Raw genomic sequence first — 19,247 nt, forward strand, 5'->3', positions numbered from 1 at the left:
ATATATATAATTTAAAGTGAAATGACAGTGCTCACATTAGTAACTAGCAAGTTCAAAAATGGAAACACATTAAGCCAAAGCGACGTTCCCTTCACAAGACATTCCTTGAGAGAGACCAAAGCAAAATGCTGTCTTACCTTTGGAGTTCTTCTTCTTTTTTGCTTTTGATATAACTTCATCCTGCAGTTCATCCACAAAGCTTTCATTTTGGCTGCCATCATTTTGCACTCTCTCACCAGAGTGTTTACGTTTCCTGTCCAGACGTGGACATGAATGTTGGCCAATATCTTCTGTTGGCTGGTCTTCTGCCTTTTCATATACAGAATGCCTCTCTAAATAACATTTCTCATTTGAGAGATCTTTTTCCTCTGGAGTTTCCAGAAAGTGACCTCGGTTGTTTTCAGTACTAGTAAAGTTACCTAAAAATAAAAAAAAAAACAAACACCACAAGACCTAATAAATACAACACAATTCACTGTGAGAAGGCTTTGCTCTCTGATCTCTTCAATGTCATCTCCATCATGACTTACGGCTCATGAGGCATGCAAATAAACACAAAACTGTACTTGGGAACAAGTCTCCTCTGGCCAGCAGTTTTCTCAACAGTTAAACACAAAACCCCCAAAAGCACACTACTTTGTGTTGTTTTTACATTAATTTAAGAAGCACAACATTCACAATGCTTGTATCCATAGAAACATCACAATATGCTTTTTAAAATAAAGAAACATCTTTAGATACTGAAAGCACAAACCCTTTTCAAAAAGCAACCTCACCTCCCTAAACTGTGGCAAGTAACAATCCAGTTCAAAAACACCTTCTGATGACAACCAAGTATTAGTCCTCCCTTAATTCCTAATCTTTCACTAACTTCTCCCATCGAATTGCAGAGTCTGACTTAAAAGCATTCATCCCTTCTTCGGGAGATATAAATGGGATACAGAACACGCACACACGGACACAGAAATGCCACTAAGAATAGCTGTGATATTTTGCAAAAAAGCACTACTTGAATCCAAGGTTATAAAAAGGCTTCCTCACTTCAAGTAACCAACCAGTCACTGTACCTCACATGATCTCTGTCACCTCCTTTTAAAACAGACCTCACTTTTTTTTCAAGGAGTATTTCCAGCAATAGCAAGAGGGTGAGCTCTGAAAAGCTTACTAGAAACTAGTCTGACAAATTAGCCACAAAAACACCCATGCCACCTCGCCTGCACTAACTCCAGCTTCCCTCCAATACTGTTTGCCCAAATTCAGAGACAGCCTATGCAATTTTAAATGGATGCTTGATTTAAAATTACACTTAATCACCATCTTGAAAAATGTTTTCTTGGGTTCAACCAAACTAGCAAAGGCAAGGTTAGGCAGAGATGCAGTGCAGACTGCAACACAAATAATCAGCTCCCATTTACAATTCTCACAAACAAGTTGGGTTTCCCACATGTTTTAGCCCTCCTGGTCAACCAATACTCCACACCTCTGCCACTGTTTGGCAAACTCTATGTTCCATCCTACTTTCCCACGGCTCTCTGCCCCTTTTCCTTTTCCTCCTTCTTGCCCTTCCTCCTTCTCCCACTTCCCTTCCTGCAAACACATCTGCTGGTTTCCTACCTGGACTCCTGACAGCTCTGTTGCCCTTCCCTCCCACGGATCCTCTCTCTCTTTCACTCAGTCTCTTGCCCTGTCCAGCCTGGCCTTCAGCTTCTGCTCTTCCCCCTCCTCAGGGCTGACACTGTTCCCCTCTCCCATCTCCCCTCCTGTCCCCTCCAAGACCCACCACTGGCAGCATCTGGATGCAGCCCAACTCTATCTCACCTTATCTTGACTGCACCATCCTACAGCTCTGCCAACCCCTCCTGGTTTCTCGACCTTCCCTGAAATAGCTGTTGTCAGCAATGGAAGGCTGGGGGCGGTGGGAAGGGGAAACTTCCCTGGTGAGATTTCTCTTCACCACAACCTGGAAATGGCTCCAAGTAGCACCAAGGGCTCTGGAGATGTTTGTGGGCACCAGAAGACACCCCAGCATAATTTTTACGCTGCTTGGGAAGCTGCCTGCAGGGCTGCTTATAAAACAGCACAAGATATGGGCCAAGAAAAATCAAAACAAAAGCTGATTTTCTGCAGGCGAGCGGGACGCTTGGGCTGCTCCGCTGTTTGGCGATGCTCCTCTCCACAAGGCCGTCTGGCCAACACATGCTCCCTCCCAGACTTTAAAATGCACTTTGTCACACTTCTTCCAGCCAACAACGCTGAAATGTTCCAGAGAACAGGTATCTCAGCTTACTATGACGTGCCTCTAAATCGCAGCGTCCCCCCAGATCAGAATGGATCTGGCAGCACCCTGTGCTCACACATCTGGCATGAGGACACCGCCCCACAGCTGTACCCTATAACCACACCAAAAGCACCAGCAGTCCTGTTTCACACAGCATAAAAGCAGCTGGACCAGTCACGTTTTAAGTATCACTATAGAAATAAATGCGTCTATCAGATTTCATTTTACATTTTTAATGCAATCTGCTATTTTCCTCCTTTCATAAGGAAACATTATACTTCTGTGGTCAGTTTCCCTGAAGAGATCAGGTAAGGGCACTCTCAGCCACGCTCCTGCTGTCTTAGAGCCTTCTCATCTCCAGCAGCACGAACAGCTACAGGCCACGGTTCATGCTGAGAGTCGCTACACTGGGATAGCTTTCCTGCTCCTAACACTGTCTGGCCTGAGAAAAGACAGGCACATCCTGACCAATTCCCAGAGAAGCTCTTGCAGGGTCAGAGGAAGTAGCAGGGTGTAGGGAGGTGGCGGGGGGGCGGGGGGGGTGATGGTCTTAATCTTTATGGCTTGCAGGAAACAGCAAGCTAATTCCAGCCTGCCACCACCGAAAGCGACCTGCTGCAGAGATTAATTCCTTCTCTATCTGCAAGAGGACTTGGCACGGGGATGCCGAGCGCCGCTCGCTCAGACTGTGCTGAAAAATAAAGAGGGAAGAGACCTTGCTAACAGCTTGTCACTGTCAGCGTTCCTCCGGGGCTCCACATGCTGGGAAGAACAGCACACACCTAACTGCGGTTCATCCAAAAAGCCCTCGCTGCCAGCAGCTCCGTGACACCTTGGCCTCCGCTCGAGAGGGACCCTCAGGGGACCAGAGCTGCATCTCCGCAGCTGCCGAGCCAGAAATCCCTCTCAAGGACCGCCCGCTGCACACGCGGCTCTGAAATCCGTCCTGCTCGCTGCAGCTAAGACCATTAGGGAAGCGGCATCTCCGCGCACTAATCCCGGTTGTGTAACCACCCTGCATCGACGCGGGAGCGCAGCCCCGGCGCAGCCAGGGCGCCGCGCGGGACGCGTCCTCGCCTCTCTGCTCCGGCGCTCCCGCCTCTCCCACAGCTGGGCTTTCAGTGTGAAAGAACAAAGGTCAGTCGCTGCTGGGGACACGGCACAGCCCACAGGCTGTCAGGCTCTCCTCGCAGCCTGCACGGACACGTCGCAAGCCCAGAGGCTTTTCCCCCTGGCACAGCTGCAGCTGCCTCACGGAACGCAGGCTCTATTAATATTTTACCACCGGATTCCGCTCCGTCCTCAAACTGTTTTGCAAGCAACCGGGATCAGACGCCATGTCTCCCCAAATTAAGATATAAATGTCAACAAGAAGCACAGCAACATAAGCATAACATGCGTGCCCAACAAGGATGAGGAGAATTTATCTGCTTTTGTTCCCACCACCCCCCTTCCGTGCCGTGTATCTACAACATCCTTTTCTCTGCCTGAAGAAGAAAACAACAACAAAATACTTGGGAGTTTTTATATCATCATTATTCAAACAGTGGCGAGGTAGCCAGAAACACAGGATAAATGCTGAGTTCTCATAGCAACACACCTCTATGAGTAAGGAGATTAAACTCTTAAATGTGTTCCTTCCTCAAGCCTCCAGTATTTGCCAGTCTCACACCAGCTGTGACAACCAACACCAACAATTCAAACCATTTCTCACTGTCCTACCAATCTAGAAACAAGGAAGAATTAAGAAAATGCTTCTTCGCATCTGGTTTCTGTCTGAAGGACGGGCTTAGACACGGGCTACAATCTCAGGGCTTTCTGTCTTCGTGCACGGGCTGCAATCTCACAAGAAAGTTACACGCACACACAAACACACTACCCAAAAAAACCTTTCTTTCATTTTTCCATCTTCCTGTTGCCGTCAACTGCTTGAGACCAGGCCCTCCCATGCGATGCAAACAAGGAAACACATCTTAGTGTTTCAGCTGCAGATTCTTTTGTTCAAATAACATGGCAGCTAAAAACTGCCTTTCCTCTTCCCTGGAGCAACCTCTCATTGCGCTCACTTATGCAAGGCACCTTTTACTCATCCAAGAACGGTAATGACTATCCAAATGCTAAAACCCAGTATTCAGCACGGAGATCACAACAACAGTAAGAAATTCCGTAAGACATCCTCAGAATTCAATTCTGAGTATCCCATGGGGCAGAGGGAACCCAGCTGATTTCACTTTTCCCTCCATGTACCTCTGCTTGGGAGCTTTCTGCATTTTGTTTCATTCTGCCCAAGCCTACCACACTGCACAAACAAGCAACCACCACTCTTTTTCCCTTTTTCTTTTTGCACTATGTCCTGTGGCAGGAAGGTAATAACTGACCAGGGCAAAGGACATGTTTACTGCCTCCATCTTTCATTTGTTCCAGTGTACACACAGCTCAGCAAGAAAAAAGAAAAGCAGGGGATCACCATGCAAAGAGACACCAGCACCTCGCTACAACGCTAAGATCAACTGTGCAATGTGTTTTGGCACATCACACCATTTACCTTCACACCTACAAACTGCTTTAACTTCTTCCTCATAACCTCATGCCTTAAGAGCAGGCTTTTAATATATCGGGGTAATAATTGTGCTCAGCTAAGGTTTAAACAGGCAGTGTCTTCCATCCTAAACAACTAAATAAACAGGTAAAGTCATGTTCCCCAACCAAGAAATTCACAGCTTGTAGAATTTATTCAATCTTTCACACTCAAGCATGATTTTCAAAACCTCTGGAAGAGCTTTGTTACGAACCAACATGCGATCATCACATGCCCGTATTGATGCGTGTGTCCATGCCAATAGCTTAAATCACTTGATCTCTGAACAATCCTATGACTCATGACATATGCATCCCATAATTTATCATGTTTGTGCTATGAAAATGCACTGGAGCAGCATTGCCTCAGCAACATTTACAAGTCACCTTGGCAACAAAGCAGCTTTGCGGCTGCTCTCAGATGCCCGGTCTCAGATGCCCAGCAAAACCTAAACGAGATGGGAGAGAACTGAAGCACTTCTACTTTACTGCTCGGCTTTAATTGCTCATTAATTAGCTAACATGGCTACCTGCCTTAAATTGGGCCTTTAAAAAAAAAAAAAGGCAAAACAAAAACCTAAACAAAACAAAAGCCCACCTCTTTTACCCTTCTCCAGAAAGCTCGATGAAGCTTAAGGAGACTCCCAGTACAACAAAGCCATGAACTGCCAAGTCAGAAGAAAACTTAAGGAACCAGATATTATGCCTTCATCTGCTTCCAAAAAAGTCTATACACGTGCAGTACAGCTAGGAAAATCAGCAAGTCCTAGGACAAGCTAAAAAAAAGAGCAGTTTCCATCCCATCAGATGCCTCTGTAAGCATCACCTGCCTGTGCTATTTAGCCCTTTGTTGCACTGGTAGGTTTAGAGGAGCCAAGGGGGCAGGCAGCTGCCAGGGCCCCGATCAGCTCTGGTGCTCCATGCCAAGCACGGCTGCCACCGTGCCGAGGCGGCAGCGGGGGAGCCCTGGGAGTTGGCTCCATGCCACAATCACAGTTTTGGATGCAGTTTCCTTCCTCCCCGCCGACATCAGGCAGGTGAAGTGCTGGCGGTGGGGGCAGAACAGCTCACCGGTTTCACTCCTAAATTCCCTCCTCACACAGGTAAAGGCATGGCTGTTTCAGCTAGCGCCAGACAAACATGAAACAGGGGGAAACAACTTTTCAAGCAGCAAGATCGCTTGCAGGAGGCAGAAGGGAAACAGACGAGGCTGCAAACCATCAGCTCGTTCCTGTTCAGGAGCTTTAAAGCCAAAAGCACCAACAGCGTGGTCAGAAATTGAAGGCAAAGAGAAGGCAAAAGATAAGCAGCCCTGGCTCTCACCGAAGGGGAAGACAAGGCAGAGCTCATCACCCCTTTGCCAGTCGCTCAGTGAGAGATGCATTAAGGCTGCCGGTGGCTTAAGCCCCAACAGAGAGCCCAAGCCACCACAGTAGAGGCATTCAAGAGGTGTGAAACTCGGCTTCCTGATTTATCAGCTGCTATCCCAAGGGGCAGGAGGTGGACCACCTCGATAAAAAACTTTTACTGAGACCTGAATCTGTACTGGTAAGTACTTGCTGCTGCCCAGAAGGGCAAAAAAAGGAGCTCCCTCAGCAGAACACACCCGTGCTTTTAGGAGTTTAGACATTTGGCCAAAGTCTGAAATAGCCTGTTAAGTCAGAGCTAATTAGCAGAGGAAAGGAATGAACTGAACATACTTTCCCTGCTTCCAACAGTTATTTAACAGTCTCAAACACATTTTAGCCAGAAGATTCAAGTGTCAGAGATCTCACTAAATGGTGAGTTTACAGACAAACCGTATCATCAGCCTTTTGCAAGGATGGGGGGAGGGGTTTCAGCATACAATTATGCTCTAACACTCATCCTCTCCACAGCCCCCTGCCATCCCTCCACAAGCAGCCCCATGCCCCTGAGCAAGCCTGCCTTCCCTCCCTCTGTTAATCCCCTGGGCCCCTCCCTCAGCTCCACAGCCCATCATCCTCCTCTTTGCTGAGCCCTCTCTGCAGCCAGAATAAGCTGCGGGACTGCTGCTGCCGCTGCTCTTCTAGCTTTCCAGCACAACCAAGGTGGAATTTAACAGAGGACATCACCAGGGCATCCCAAGTCCTCTGAGGAGCAAGGAAGGCTGCAATGGGGACAGCAAGGGCGGCAGCCTGCCCAGCTCTCAGCTTTTACACGGGGACTGCAAAGGCAGCTGTGCCTTCCTCCCTGCAGCTACCTCAACAGAGCCTGGAAAAGGAAAAGGCTGCCCAGCTTCCAGAGCCTCAGCCTGCCTCTCCCCACCCTGGTACCCTCTCCACTTCCACAATTAAAACTTTCCCTTGCTGTTTTGCCAGGCCGATTTTTGTTGAGGCTGTTATTTCAGCAATAGCAATACCAAAGTAACTTGATTTAGGTGAGTAACTGAGCAAGTACGATTGACCAGCGTGCTCTCTGCCAAAAGCATTAACCAAAGACCAGAACAATAATTCAAAGTTATTAAATTGCCTGAACGAAATTTTCTACTAGCCCTACCCATGAATCTCCACCTACAGAAGAGCACACTTAACCACTGAGTTACACAGTGCACAAACACACACACAAGGAGCAGCCTGCAGTGCGTTTCCTCTTGTTTTGCAATGCTTTCAGCACAGTTTTTTTTTCTGAGTTGTTCAAAACAAAGTAGCAACAGAAGGAACTGATCCATTCCTTAAATACATAGGTAAAACAAAAAAAACCTGTGGAAACTGACAGAAGCCATATGCTTACCAAGAGCACAAACAAAAAAGAAGTGATCTTTTCTTGCATACAGTAAAAAAATCCCCTAATACCATTTGTTTATTTTAAAGTTCATCTTAGTTTTAAGATGTTGCATTTTCCATAGTCCTCTGACACCCTGCCACAGCCTAGAGGGAACTGACAGCCCCACAGGGAATTTCACAGACTCTGCCTGCAAGAACCTGTGCCTCACATACCTCCCCAGCCACTGCAGCAGAAGTCACCCTGGCAAAGTGGCTTCTTATCATTTGGAGTCGTTACTGGCAGCTTTTATGGATATGCCAGCCTGGCAGATCACATCCTTCCCCACTTCCCATCACTCTTCTGTCCTCCATCCCTGCTTTGCCTGAAGACTGCAATACTGGCATATCTCAGTGCTACTGCAACTTCAGGAAGCTGACCTCCTCCTTGCTTTCCTCTCTTCCCCCATCTCCCTTCCGTATTTAAAATATAACCTTGGACTTTTGCGTTCACTGGCTGATGCAGCACCCCATCAGTCAAAAGGTGGATCTCTCTAAGGCAGGAACTCAGTGACAGGCAGTTAACTTATCTCCTGAAAAGCAGGTACAATGGCAACCAGAAACTTGCAAACCCCAAAACAAGCACAGAGGGCACCAGCCATGGCAACTCAGCACCTGCAGAGGATGAGGTCAGTGACTTTCACCAGCAACACGGTGAGAACACGAAGATTTGCTTGCTTTGCTGCAAGCTGCCATGGCACAGAGACACATACACGCTTCAGAAAGCCATCTAAATTCGCTTACATCTGTCATTGTCATTTTGGTCAGCAATGGCATCTTCCAGAGCAACAGACTTTGGCTTCTTTTCACTGTTTCCTTTCAAGTTTTCCCAGTCTGCCTGGCTGAATCTGCAGACCTCTGAGTCTTTGGTAGCTGTTTGGCCTTCTCTCTCTTTCATCTCCAACTCTGAGAAGCGCATCATTGCACGCTAGAAAGAGAATTGATATGAAAAAAAGTCTTGCAATAAAAACTACTTCATTTACCTTACCTTATATGAAAGCATTTCCAAAGAAAAAATTGACTCAAAACCAAGGTTTCAGATAGATAGTTAAGGGTAGGAGTTTAACACACCTGACTTGTAAAACAGTGTTCTAGCATCTTATAAGCAAATAGCCACACAATTCTTTCATATATAAGTATATATATATAAAAGATTATATATAAATGTGTATTATATATAAAACAAAAACATTCCATTTTGGAGGTAAAAAGAGACAAAAACAAAAAGAAATAAAGTAAAATAAAATAAAAACAACAACACAAAACCATACAATGAATAAAAAACGACCATGGCCCACAAACTTCCCTTTGTGTATTTGGAAATGAAATTTAACTCAAAGGTTTATGTAAGAGTCTAGTAATAAAAATTTGAAGAACTGACCTCACAGTAAGCAGCAGGTAGACATAAAATACTGTCCTCTTGTAATCCTTCCATCTATGTAATTAAAATGGGCACTCAATGGATCATTTAGATAATTTCATCCATTTTTATAAGCATAAACCAATTCTTTTCTTAACAATGCAAAACAATTTGGCTTAACTCATCCCTTCATTATAAGTAAAACACCCTAAGAATATTCCTACACAGCATCTGTCTATCATCCCTTAGCATCAACCTCAATACCTCTCCTACTCTTCCCTACGCGCTCGCTTGGCACCAACGTTGCCTGAGACCCGCTAATGCATGGCTGCGACTCCTTGCCATCCAACAGCACATTTGGCATGCTAATCACAACTTCTGGGTACGCTGTGCTAGCTGGCACTACAGGCCAGCCGAGAAATTACAGCCAGCGCCAAGGTAACATGCATGCCTGTCCGACTCCCCTCGAAACTGCACAAACATTGCATTGACGTGCATTAACATTTGTATCAGATCTTAGTAAAAGCCCTTTAAAGCTCACTAGCCCATACATACCTATAAGCCACACGTACTATTCTTTACATCGCCTCACTCTCACTAACAAACTTACTTTGCTATTTAAAACCATTTCCGGCGAGTACAACCCAACAAAAAGAATTTCTGGTCTCCCCACTTGTGTTGCTTCTCTCAACTTTAAAAACTCAACTGTGACTTGCAACAGAGAAATAACGACAAAAAGCGCGGCGGTCGTTGGACCGCGCGGACTCACCTGCAACGCCCGCTGCTCCCGGCTGAGCTGGCTGGAGTCAGCGTAGAGTTCAGTCGTCACACACTTGAATCGGTCACCTACATAACCGGCAGAGTTTGCGATCCTCTTGGCCAACTTCGACGGCTTGGGTTTCAGTATTTTGCCATCGGCAGACTCCGCGTCGTCGGCTCCATCTTTGGTATAGGTCTGGTTGGCATCAATGCTCGGCGGCGCAGTTCCCATGCAGAACGGCTTTGCGTCCTCCTGCACCTTGCCAAAAGCCAGAGCTGGAGTATCGCTCTCGTGCACGCTTTCCAAGAAAACAGGCGAAGGCTGGACCGCCACTCTCTCTTTAGGCTGGCTCACAGATAAATCTTCTTTCCTTAAGCCGAACACTGATGAACTCTGGGCTTGCTTGAAATTATAGGTTTCGTGAACATCATTATTTCTTCCAAACTCCTCTCTCATTACAATAAAATCTCTGTGCTGCGACGCCTGCTCTACCTTGTGCTTTGTAGGGTCATTAGTCTGATTACTGCCTTCTGTAGCAAAGCTGGCTTTCGCTGTGTTTGCTTCACTCTTAGCCTCTTGCTCGTCTCGCAGAAGATCCGGGAAGAGGTGTTTGTCGCTTTTTGCAGAGTTTTTGCTATGGCCAGAGCTCTGGTGCAATTTCACGCTCTTGTCACTGGGCATTTCGAAATGCATCTTCCCACCACTCTCCAGGAGCTCTGGCAACCGGCCCCGCAGAGCAGGGTCCTCATAGCGGACTCTCTCGTGAGACCGTGACCTCCGTTCTGTCTTCTCCTCCTTGTTGATCTCCAAAGCAGAATGCTGCAACAGCATGGGGTGCACCATCCCCACTCCCAGTGCATCCTGGTAGGTCATGAACTCCCCCCTTCCAGCTGGCAGGCTGTAAGGGAGGCCAGGTTTGGGAGCCAGGTGGGTGGGGTAGAGGCTGCCATTGGGCAGCAAGACAGGGTGTGGGTAGACATGTCCTTTCCCATGGAGGGTGAGAGGGCTGATGGCAATCCCCTCCGGCACTGGGTATGGGAGGTAACTCCTGGGGTAGGGCAGAGGTGGGGAGCGAAACGCCTCGTTGGGTGGCAGGAAGATGGGGCTGGAGGCCAGGGCAGTCTCAGTCGCCTTGAAGTTGGCTTCCTGACCACAGGATTTGGCCACCTTAGTGCTGTGTTTCGCAGGAGTGGCGACGGGCTGCCCGACGTGCTGTATAACCGAGGCGGTGCTCTCCGCAGAGCTCCGGGCCGTCTTGGCGCAATCCACGTTGGCATTGGGAGCTGGTGACGCTGATGCTGGCCGCCCCCCCGCTGACACCGCCCCCGAAACGCTGCCGACCACTGCCTCCGTGCCACCCATCCTGGGGCAGGAGGAACTCCGCGGCTGTGGCATAACCCAGTCCAGTGCCTTGTTTTTCAGTTGGACATTTTTCCCAGCCTCCTCACTGGGGCTGGGACCAGGAACGATCCAGGAGGATGGTGCCGTGCTGATAATTTCAGGCCTGTAGATGGGGCAGCTGTTCCCGGGAGAAATGGTTTCTTTCTGAACGATGTCACTGCCTGGCAAGTGCGTCCCCCCTCCTGCCCTTCCATGCACCAGCACCGTTGGCATAATTTTCTTACCATGGTCTGACTTGCCAGCAGTTTCTGCATCAACCACTTTTGCCGACAAGTCCAGCGGTTTGTCGGTGACGTCTTTGGTCGGGGTCTGCTTTTCCAGGAGTGGGGGAGACCTGCTGTCTTTCCGGTCATGGCCAGCCTTCCGTGTATGGGGGGCAGATGGCAGGGGTGCCTCCCCAGCATCACTGCCTTTGGGAAGCTTCCCGTTGGAGAGGCGAGCAGGTGGAAATTCACTGCCGATGTTCACATAGGGCTTTGGGAGCGTAACAGCAGAGGAGGGAGAGGTGGTGATCCTGGGGAAATGTTTGTGGAAATCGGCATAGGCATCCCCGACCTGGGTGGGCAGGGGGAGGCGAGGGGATGGCCGGGGCGAGTGCGGCAGCAGGAGTGCGGGATCTGCAGGCAAGTTGGCAGGGGCTGGCTTGGCGGTGGGGACCCGGGGCTGCTTGCTGCTCTGGATGTGGGGGTAGGCATGCGTGTCGACAGGGTTGCCTGGGCTCACCCCCATCTTCCACGATAAGCTCTTATCTGGACAGTGCACCAAAGGTGGGATTGCTGGTGAAGCTGAAGCAGTCGAGAGCCTCATGGGTGATGCCAGCGACGAAGGGATGTGAGGGGCAACGTAGTGGGAGGGAGGCAGGTATAAAAAACGTTCACCGTTTGTACATACGGGCGAGTAAGCCAGGTGCTGCGGTAAGCTGTAGGTGGACTGCTGAGGTAGCAATGCCTTGTACATGTTCAACGAATACTTATTTGGTGAGTCAAGGAAAGGGTATATGGTGGGCGTTGCGCCCTCCATGTAGGGGTTTACCCAGGGGAGCCTTAGGTAACTAGCACCATTGACACCAAGGGGACTCTGCCTGTCACCTGCAGCTCGGTCCAAACCCAGTGTCTCCCCTGTTGGGACAGAGTTTTTTTGTATTCCAGGTGGCGCTTTGTATATAGCGCTGAAGCCGTTCGGGGCTTTTCCAGAGACAGCTGCGCTTTCCACCGCTTCGGGGGGATTAGACTTAAACTGTATCTCTGGATTTCTTTCAGGAGTATATCCCAGGCTGGCTATCGAACCCGTAGCATCCCGTGATTTTTCCGAGCCAAGTCCGCACAAGCTGGAATAGACAATGCTGCTGGGGACTCTGAGTCCTTCCCGCATGAGTCCAGACCTGTCCATACTCAGAGCTGCAAGACTGTCAATGCGATGTGCTGTAGTCGCATCCACCTTTACAGAACAAGAAGCATGTTACTTTCACATCTCACTAACATGACTACCATTGAGGCTACAGATAGATCAGCATTTTGGAAGAGAAACAGTAACAATGCAAACATGCTGTTTTGGTGAAAACGTACAGAGGCTGATTACACTGGAAAATGGGAGAACAGGAACCTACGGAGCAATATGTATAACACCACAAACATCAACACCAATCTCCCCAAATCCAAAATTCAAACAGCCAGGAACAAAGGCGTGAGGACCCAAGCAGCCGGAGTGGCCCAGAGACGATGCTCAGTGGCACCGCTCCTGTGCAACCACTGGCTCTTCAGCCCCAGCCTTGCCAGAGCAAGAGGATGTGGGTTGTGGCATAGAGACCAGAAAGAGAAGGATGAAGGGCCTCTCCTCCTCATCCTCATCCTCCTCCTCCAGGACCTCTCCCTCAACTGCAGCTCTGCTCTGGGGCTTGCCACCGCCACACGATCCATGGGGCAAGACATCTGAGGATGCAGCATGAAGAAAGGTCTGCCATCGAATTTCTTTCCCACCTGCTGCTCCCCATGTAGTTTCAAAGAACGGAAAAGCCTCACCAACTTTGCTGGAACATTGATGTTCTTAATGCTTATGTGAACTATTTTTGTTACACATGCTGGTATTCCGCATGGCATTATTCGGAACAGCAAAATTAAGAATCTGACATCATACAACAACACACATCACAAAGCATCAAGAGATTAACGAGATAAATAAACAAAGCCCCAACTTCACTGTTTCACAGAAACAACGTGCATGTGCCCAAGCCCACTAGGGCTGCAACAGGAAGGTGTTTTAATCATTTCTCCAAATGGATCGCGTAACAACAGCCAAGGGCAGGAGTCGCGGTGGGGAGGACAGGCACGGATTCATCTGCAGCACGAAGCTTTTAACTTCTTACCACACTGTGATTCAGGTGATTTTCCTCCCTCAACTCCAGTCTGCTTTTCGGTGCATCACCATCATTAACGGGAATTTTCCTATTGAAAAACAGAAGCTTACTATTTGAAAACATCCTGTGCATCTTGGATCAGTATGGTATCATATCACCTCCGTATTTTGATTCCCCAAGAGAAGTCCCATGAGATAACATATTTATCCTTCTCCGTACCCATACATGGCGACTACTTTGAAAAGCAAGAACCGTTTGAAAATAAGCATAAAGGGGTTTGACGAGAACACACCAAGCACATCTCAGAGCAGCCTCCTCCAAAGCAAGCAGTTTTTGTCAAGGTCTTCTCTTTTGCTCCTTGCCCTTTCCTTTTTCCAGGGTGAGAATACCCCATTTTAAACACACTCTGTTCATATACCATCCATAAACACTGCTGAGGATAAAATCAAAACACACACGCTAATATCATACGAACATCAGCTCTTCCATGCTAAAGAGAGAGCTGCACATCTGTGCCATACCAGTGTTGCAGCACTGGGACTTGTTATCACAGAAATCACCAATAAAGAATATACCTTAGTGCCGAATTCCAAATCCCAGGGATAAAAATCGCTGACATGCAGCAGAAGGAAAGTTTCAGCATTACCCAAAAGAACTCCTTTCAATGAAAGTGCTTAAAGGCACATCAGCACCATAAAGCAGAAATGCGATTTTAATCCATTTGTTTTTAAAAGATGCACCTTCCCTGCAAGTAGCATATACAGTTATTATCCCTAAACAACTGGGAGGAAAGTGGGGAGAGGGGGTGAGAAAGCTCGATGAGAAAGTGAGATGCTTGGTTGTTTTCTTTCAGCTTATGTTTGCAAATAGTATTCCCTGCAAAGACCAAAAACTTCCACCAGCTTTTTGGAGGCTTTTCACACAACAGTGAGAACAGGGAATGAGAAGACAGAAAAGCACTAAAACCACACAAAACTGGCACAGAGAACTGGAGGCATATCTGCAGCTTCTGTCCAGCATCATTTTGCTTCTTAAAATGCTGGGATTTAAGGTAAGGGGACACCTGCCAGTGCCTGTGTCACCCCATTGAAGACTGTAATTTTGATCATCAATTGAATTATATTCAGCAGGAAAAAAGGTGGGGAGGAGGAGAAATTCACTTGTGGAAGACAGGCACTACTGATCCTATCTCACATGACAAGCTGTTGGTCCAAAGGAAGGGAACACCAAGTTGCAGGCACAAGCCCCTCTGCTGCAGAGTCACGACAAGAACATGTGCACTATTTGGTTTAATTCCCCTTCACAAATGCAAAACAATAAGTTAAGTGTAAAAGCACATTCGAAGGCTGCTTTGGGGGCATCCCTACTTCACTGACCCAGGTTGCCTGTTCAGTAGTAAATCAGCATCTGCTCTACTGCTCTCAGGCACATCTTGACTCTCTCCCTTTGCCCTCCCTCCAAGCTGGGCTGATCTCGATGCAAGGTGGCAGCTTTCTGCTCCAGTGTTAGGGAAGCGAGCAAACTCCAAGACCTCGCTCTGCAGAATTACAGTGCGGTTTAACCTGCCAGAAGCTTAAATATTTACCTGTCTTCATTAATTCCACACATGCGGACCCTTTCATTGCTCATCCAGCTATGAACGTTGCCATACAGGGGAGTTGCAGAAAGCATGACGTCTTCTTAAAAATCAACGCTTTTCTTCACGGTTTTATATTCTATTAAAAAAAAAAAAAAGAAGGAAAAAGAAAAAAGGAAGAAAAAAAAAAAGTTGAGCAGATTTGTCTAGGAGGAAGTGCAAACATCACAGCGGAGCAGCCAGCCTCCCTCTGGGTGATTAATAATGAATGCAGGATTGGTGCGGGGAGTGAGCTGCTTACGTTAACCGCTAAGGGAGATACCCGGCAATAAAGGAGCAAATTGAGGGCATTTATAGGTCAGAGGAGATGGATCTTTTCCCCAGCGCACATCCAGAAAATTAAGAATCATTCCAGACTATCGACAAATAAAAGTTTCTCCACAGCATTTCATTTCCACAAGAAATGACTCAGCTGGCCAAGTACACACCAGCCCCCAAATCTTCATCTCACATAGACTGAACCAAGGAGGGAGACCCCATGAGCCTGGGGGAACATTCAAACAACCCACAGGCGCTCACAGAAGTCCTGCACTAGGAACACACAGGAGCAGGAGAGCATGGCAAGAACAACCACATACCGCGTGTTATTAGCTACGCTGATTGCTGATAAGGCTTTTACACGAGGACTTAAAACTGAAGAGACACTGCTACAGAAGGCATCTAAATAAAAACCTCCCTTTTAGCGTCTGCACATGACTAACTTGGAGAAAGGGGTTAAAAATAGTAAGTGGGTTGGCGAGCTCCCCACCCCTTGATTTGATTAAGCACGGAGCCCTGGTGGCTTCTGCATCGGAGCTGCTGCTGCTGCTGCTGCTGCTGCTGCTGCTGCTGCTACTGCTGCTGCTGCTACTGCTGCTGCTGCTGCGAGTGCTTTCAGTAATTCAATGATGCCTGCTCACTCCAGGGAAAGAAATCATTAGCGGGCTCACTGGAGAAGTATTAGCAGTCCAAGAGGATCGGCGCCATGTGCAGCCGGAGAGGCAGGTGAAAGGTAACCACATTTTCACGTCCAGCGGCAGAGAGGGAAAGACTTTTCCTCCCCTCTACCTTGCCTAACGCCACCTCCGCTCGCATTAAATTCTAGTTTGCTGCATGAGCGAAGTGTCAGGACAAGCTGCGTTTTATTAACAGGATTATCGCGGCGCATGATTTATTCCAGTGCAAGATTTTAATTGCTCTTCGGAGGTTGAGTCGTTTCTTTTGACTGAGCTTCAGCCTGCATCCTGCTGCTAAATGCTGGGTTAATAAGTAGGGGGAGCCTTTAATGCACAGGATATCCCTCAGCTCTTCCTCTCTCACAAAAATAGAAGCCTTTAAGCAGGAGGCATGATACTCCTTTTACACACACACACAAGCCAGTAACGGGCGATTGACCACTGGGAGTTTAATGCCTAACGTCTCCCAAAGCATCCATGCTTCCCCAGCAAACTCATTTCCTTTGTCAGGCTACAAAATATGCAAATGATCACTTTGGCATTTAATGGGGAAGAAGCCCAGATTGGGCCTTTAACACAATACTTCACACACGTTCAGAGAGGTTTAAGAACTGAAACGGCAGGAAAGCCTTGTTCCCCAACACTTTTTTCTCCCCTCAGAGAGGCCTTTTGTGCAAAACTCCACGTCTGGAACAAATGTATATTAATGAAACGGCATGTTGACCCTCCTTTCTCCACAACGGTTAGCTTTTCCTAATGAAGTCCGCACAAATCGCCGCGAGGAAACAAAAATCCGCGGAGGTTAGTTACCGCGCTATCATTCAAAAGGAGTTATTTCACTGGAAAGACGTTTTCTGGACAGATTTACTGGTTTCCAGATGCGCCGCTCGTAATGTTTTCAATAGAGGCAGCAGCAGCATGGAGAGAGTGATTTAGGGTTTTACGTAAGGTTAGTAGCCACCCCGTGTGCTGCCTCATCTGTAGGGGACAGACATCGGCTCGCAGAAGGGCCTCGACAGCGCACGGCCCCGCTCCCTGTGCCCCGCTTTCCTTTGGGGCCATGGCTCCTCAAGAGGGGCTGCCTGTGCCCGCCCGGTTTCCTCGGTGGAAATGTATCATTAAGATAAGGCGAGGTGCCTGAACTAGAGCCCATCAATCCCCTGACACGTGTAGATAGCGAAATGCTGAAGTTGCGTGGGGGGAGCGAGAGCTTCCCCAGTCAAAGCAGTAATCAGGAGGCCCCATGTCCCACAGCCACCACCACCCGAGCAAAGGCAAAGCCCGCCCGAATGCAGGGAGGTGGTGGGACGTCCCGGGGCCACTGGGCAGGTCAGAGCCCGCGCCCCCGACGGCTGCCAGCCCCCGCCCCAAAGCCACCCCTTGTCGCTGCGCGCCCCGGGTCCGCGCGTGTGTGCGGTTATAATCATCGCCGCCCTGATGAACTTCTTGTGAACTGTTTAGAAGTGGAGGTCTGCTGAACGAGCAGCGGCGCCACTGCCAGCCATAATTTCATTGCAACAAGCAGCAGACTTTTAACTCTTCGCACACCCTGTCCCTCCCCCTCCTCTCTCTCTCCCCACAAACAGCTGCCTGTCGGGGATGCCGGCTCGCAGGAGACTCCAGAGGCTCGGCCAAACGCCGGCAGTGCCACAAGCGCTGTGCGCTGCGGGGACGGGAGGGACAGTGGCGGGGGCGTGGGGGGCACTGCACCTATTTATACCCAGCTTCCGCGGGGGTGGGCGCAGCCGGTCCCGTTATGCAACCCCGACGGCGGGCTGAGCGCCCCAGCGCACGGAGGAAACCGAGGACACGTCTCTCCCTCCCTCCTCCTGTCACCCACCGGGCCACCGTCAGCGCGCCCCAGGGCGCCGCAGCCCCCCCGGCCGCCCCCGCTGCGCTGCGCGGCGGGGCGCGGAGCGGGGCTCGGCAGCCGGAGCGCGCACGGCATTTCCTCCGGGAGGTGTCTGGCCGATAAAGCCATTTGCGGCTAAATATAGACGGTGATGCACGGAGGAGGGAGGGAGGGAGGAAGAGAGGGAGGGAGGCGCGGGGAGGGGGGGGGGGAGAGAGTGAGACGCGCAACGCACACGCGGTTCCGCAGCGATGCCGCCGTGTGAAACCAGTTGTGAAAAGCGCCTGCAAGCACTAACCTGCCTCCCGGCGTGGTGCCGAGCGGGGCCTCGGCGTGCCGAGCCGAGCCGCGCCGGGAACACCCACTCACCTCCCGCGCTGCCCGCGCCCCGCCGGCCCCGCGCCGCAGAGGCAGGCACAGGCACACACCGCACTGCTCGGGCAGCTGATTAAAAAGGGAAACGTTTGGGTCTCCCTCGCAACGTCAACAGACTTTTGGCAGCCATTGACGCCAGCAGCAGCAAAGTTTTGTTAACACGCTCCTGGCGTGGAAACGAGAAAAACCCGATGCCCGCGGGGAGGGGGAGAAAGGAGGAGGAGGAAGACTCCACTTCTCCGTGCCTCCGGGGGAAAGAAGTGGGGATGGCATCGCCAACCGGGACAGGGCAGCCTCCTCTTCCCCCCTCCCCCTCCACCCCCATGACCCCGGGGTGCCCGGCGGCGTGTTTGCGAGGTGAAAGTCGCAGCGAGGGGCGGGGGGGGGAGGTGGGTTGGAGGAAGCCCGGCGGGGCCGGTGGCTGCAGCGAGCCAGGAAGCGGGTCGGGAGGAGAATTGCAGCGGCGCACGAGTTCCCTTTTGGCGCCTTTACTCTTTTCCACCTCCGAGCTCCGCCTGGCAGCCCGCCAGTTTCCACTGCACAAGCCACGGAGCCGGCAGCAGCAGCGCAGCGGCAGCCGGCGGGGAGGGCTACGCGGGGTATAAAAAAAACCTCTGCGAGAGCCGATGGCACCAACAGAGCGCCGGGAGCTTCGGCAAACAACCCGGCCTTTCGGATATTAAAAGCGATGCGATAAATTACCGGCCTCTGATCCCTCCCCCACATCTCACACACCCACACCCTCACTCCCCCCCCCCCCCGCCCCGTCGACACCCGGTTCCAGGCCACTGGAAGGATCATTTCTAGATTTGTGAAAATCCCTAAGAAAGAAGTGAAAAGCAGTCGGGGACTCGTAGCGATCTACTTCGATTAACCCTCAGCCCCGTTCATCTGGAGCTTGATTTAAAGGGCAGCGCTCACACGGTATTTATAAGCTTAA

The 19,247-nt window shown here is 49.7% G+C and overlaps 1 protein-coding gene across 2 annotated transcripts in view; it reads right to left on the bottom strand.

The window, feature by feature from the left end:
* The window catches only part of BCOR (BCL6 corepressor), a 57,994-nt gene that overhangs the window by 23,962 nt on the left and 14,785 nt on the right, over positions 1-19,247 (bottom strand). The window contains exons 2-7 of one of the 2 annotated variants that reach the window (XM_082279279.1): positions 15,095-15,224; positions 13,519-13,597; positions 9,765-12,593; positions 9,017-9,070; positions 8,380-8,563; positions 138-419 (exon numbers count right to left, since the gene is read on the bottom strand). In XM_082279279.1, coding sequence (XP_082135405.1) covers positions 138-419; positions 8,380-8,563; positions 9,017-9,070; positions 9,765-12,593; positions 13,519-13,597; positions 15,095-15,180 — 3,514 coding nt within the window. In that variant the 5' untranslated portion in view covers positions 15,181-15,224. The remainder of the gene's footprint in view (positions 1-137; positions 420-8,379; positions 8,564-9,016; positions 9,071-9,764; positions 12,594-13,518; positions 13,598-15,094; positions 15,225-19,247) is intronic. The other variant, XM_082279278.1, reaches the window with a different exon arrangement.

Source organism: Coloeus monedula (assembly GCF_965178545.1).
Source record: "Coloeus monedula genome assembly, chromosome: 3".
Lineage (NCBI taxonomy): Eukaryota > Metazoa > Chordata > Aves > Passeriformes > Corvidae > Coloeus > Coloeus monedula.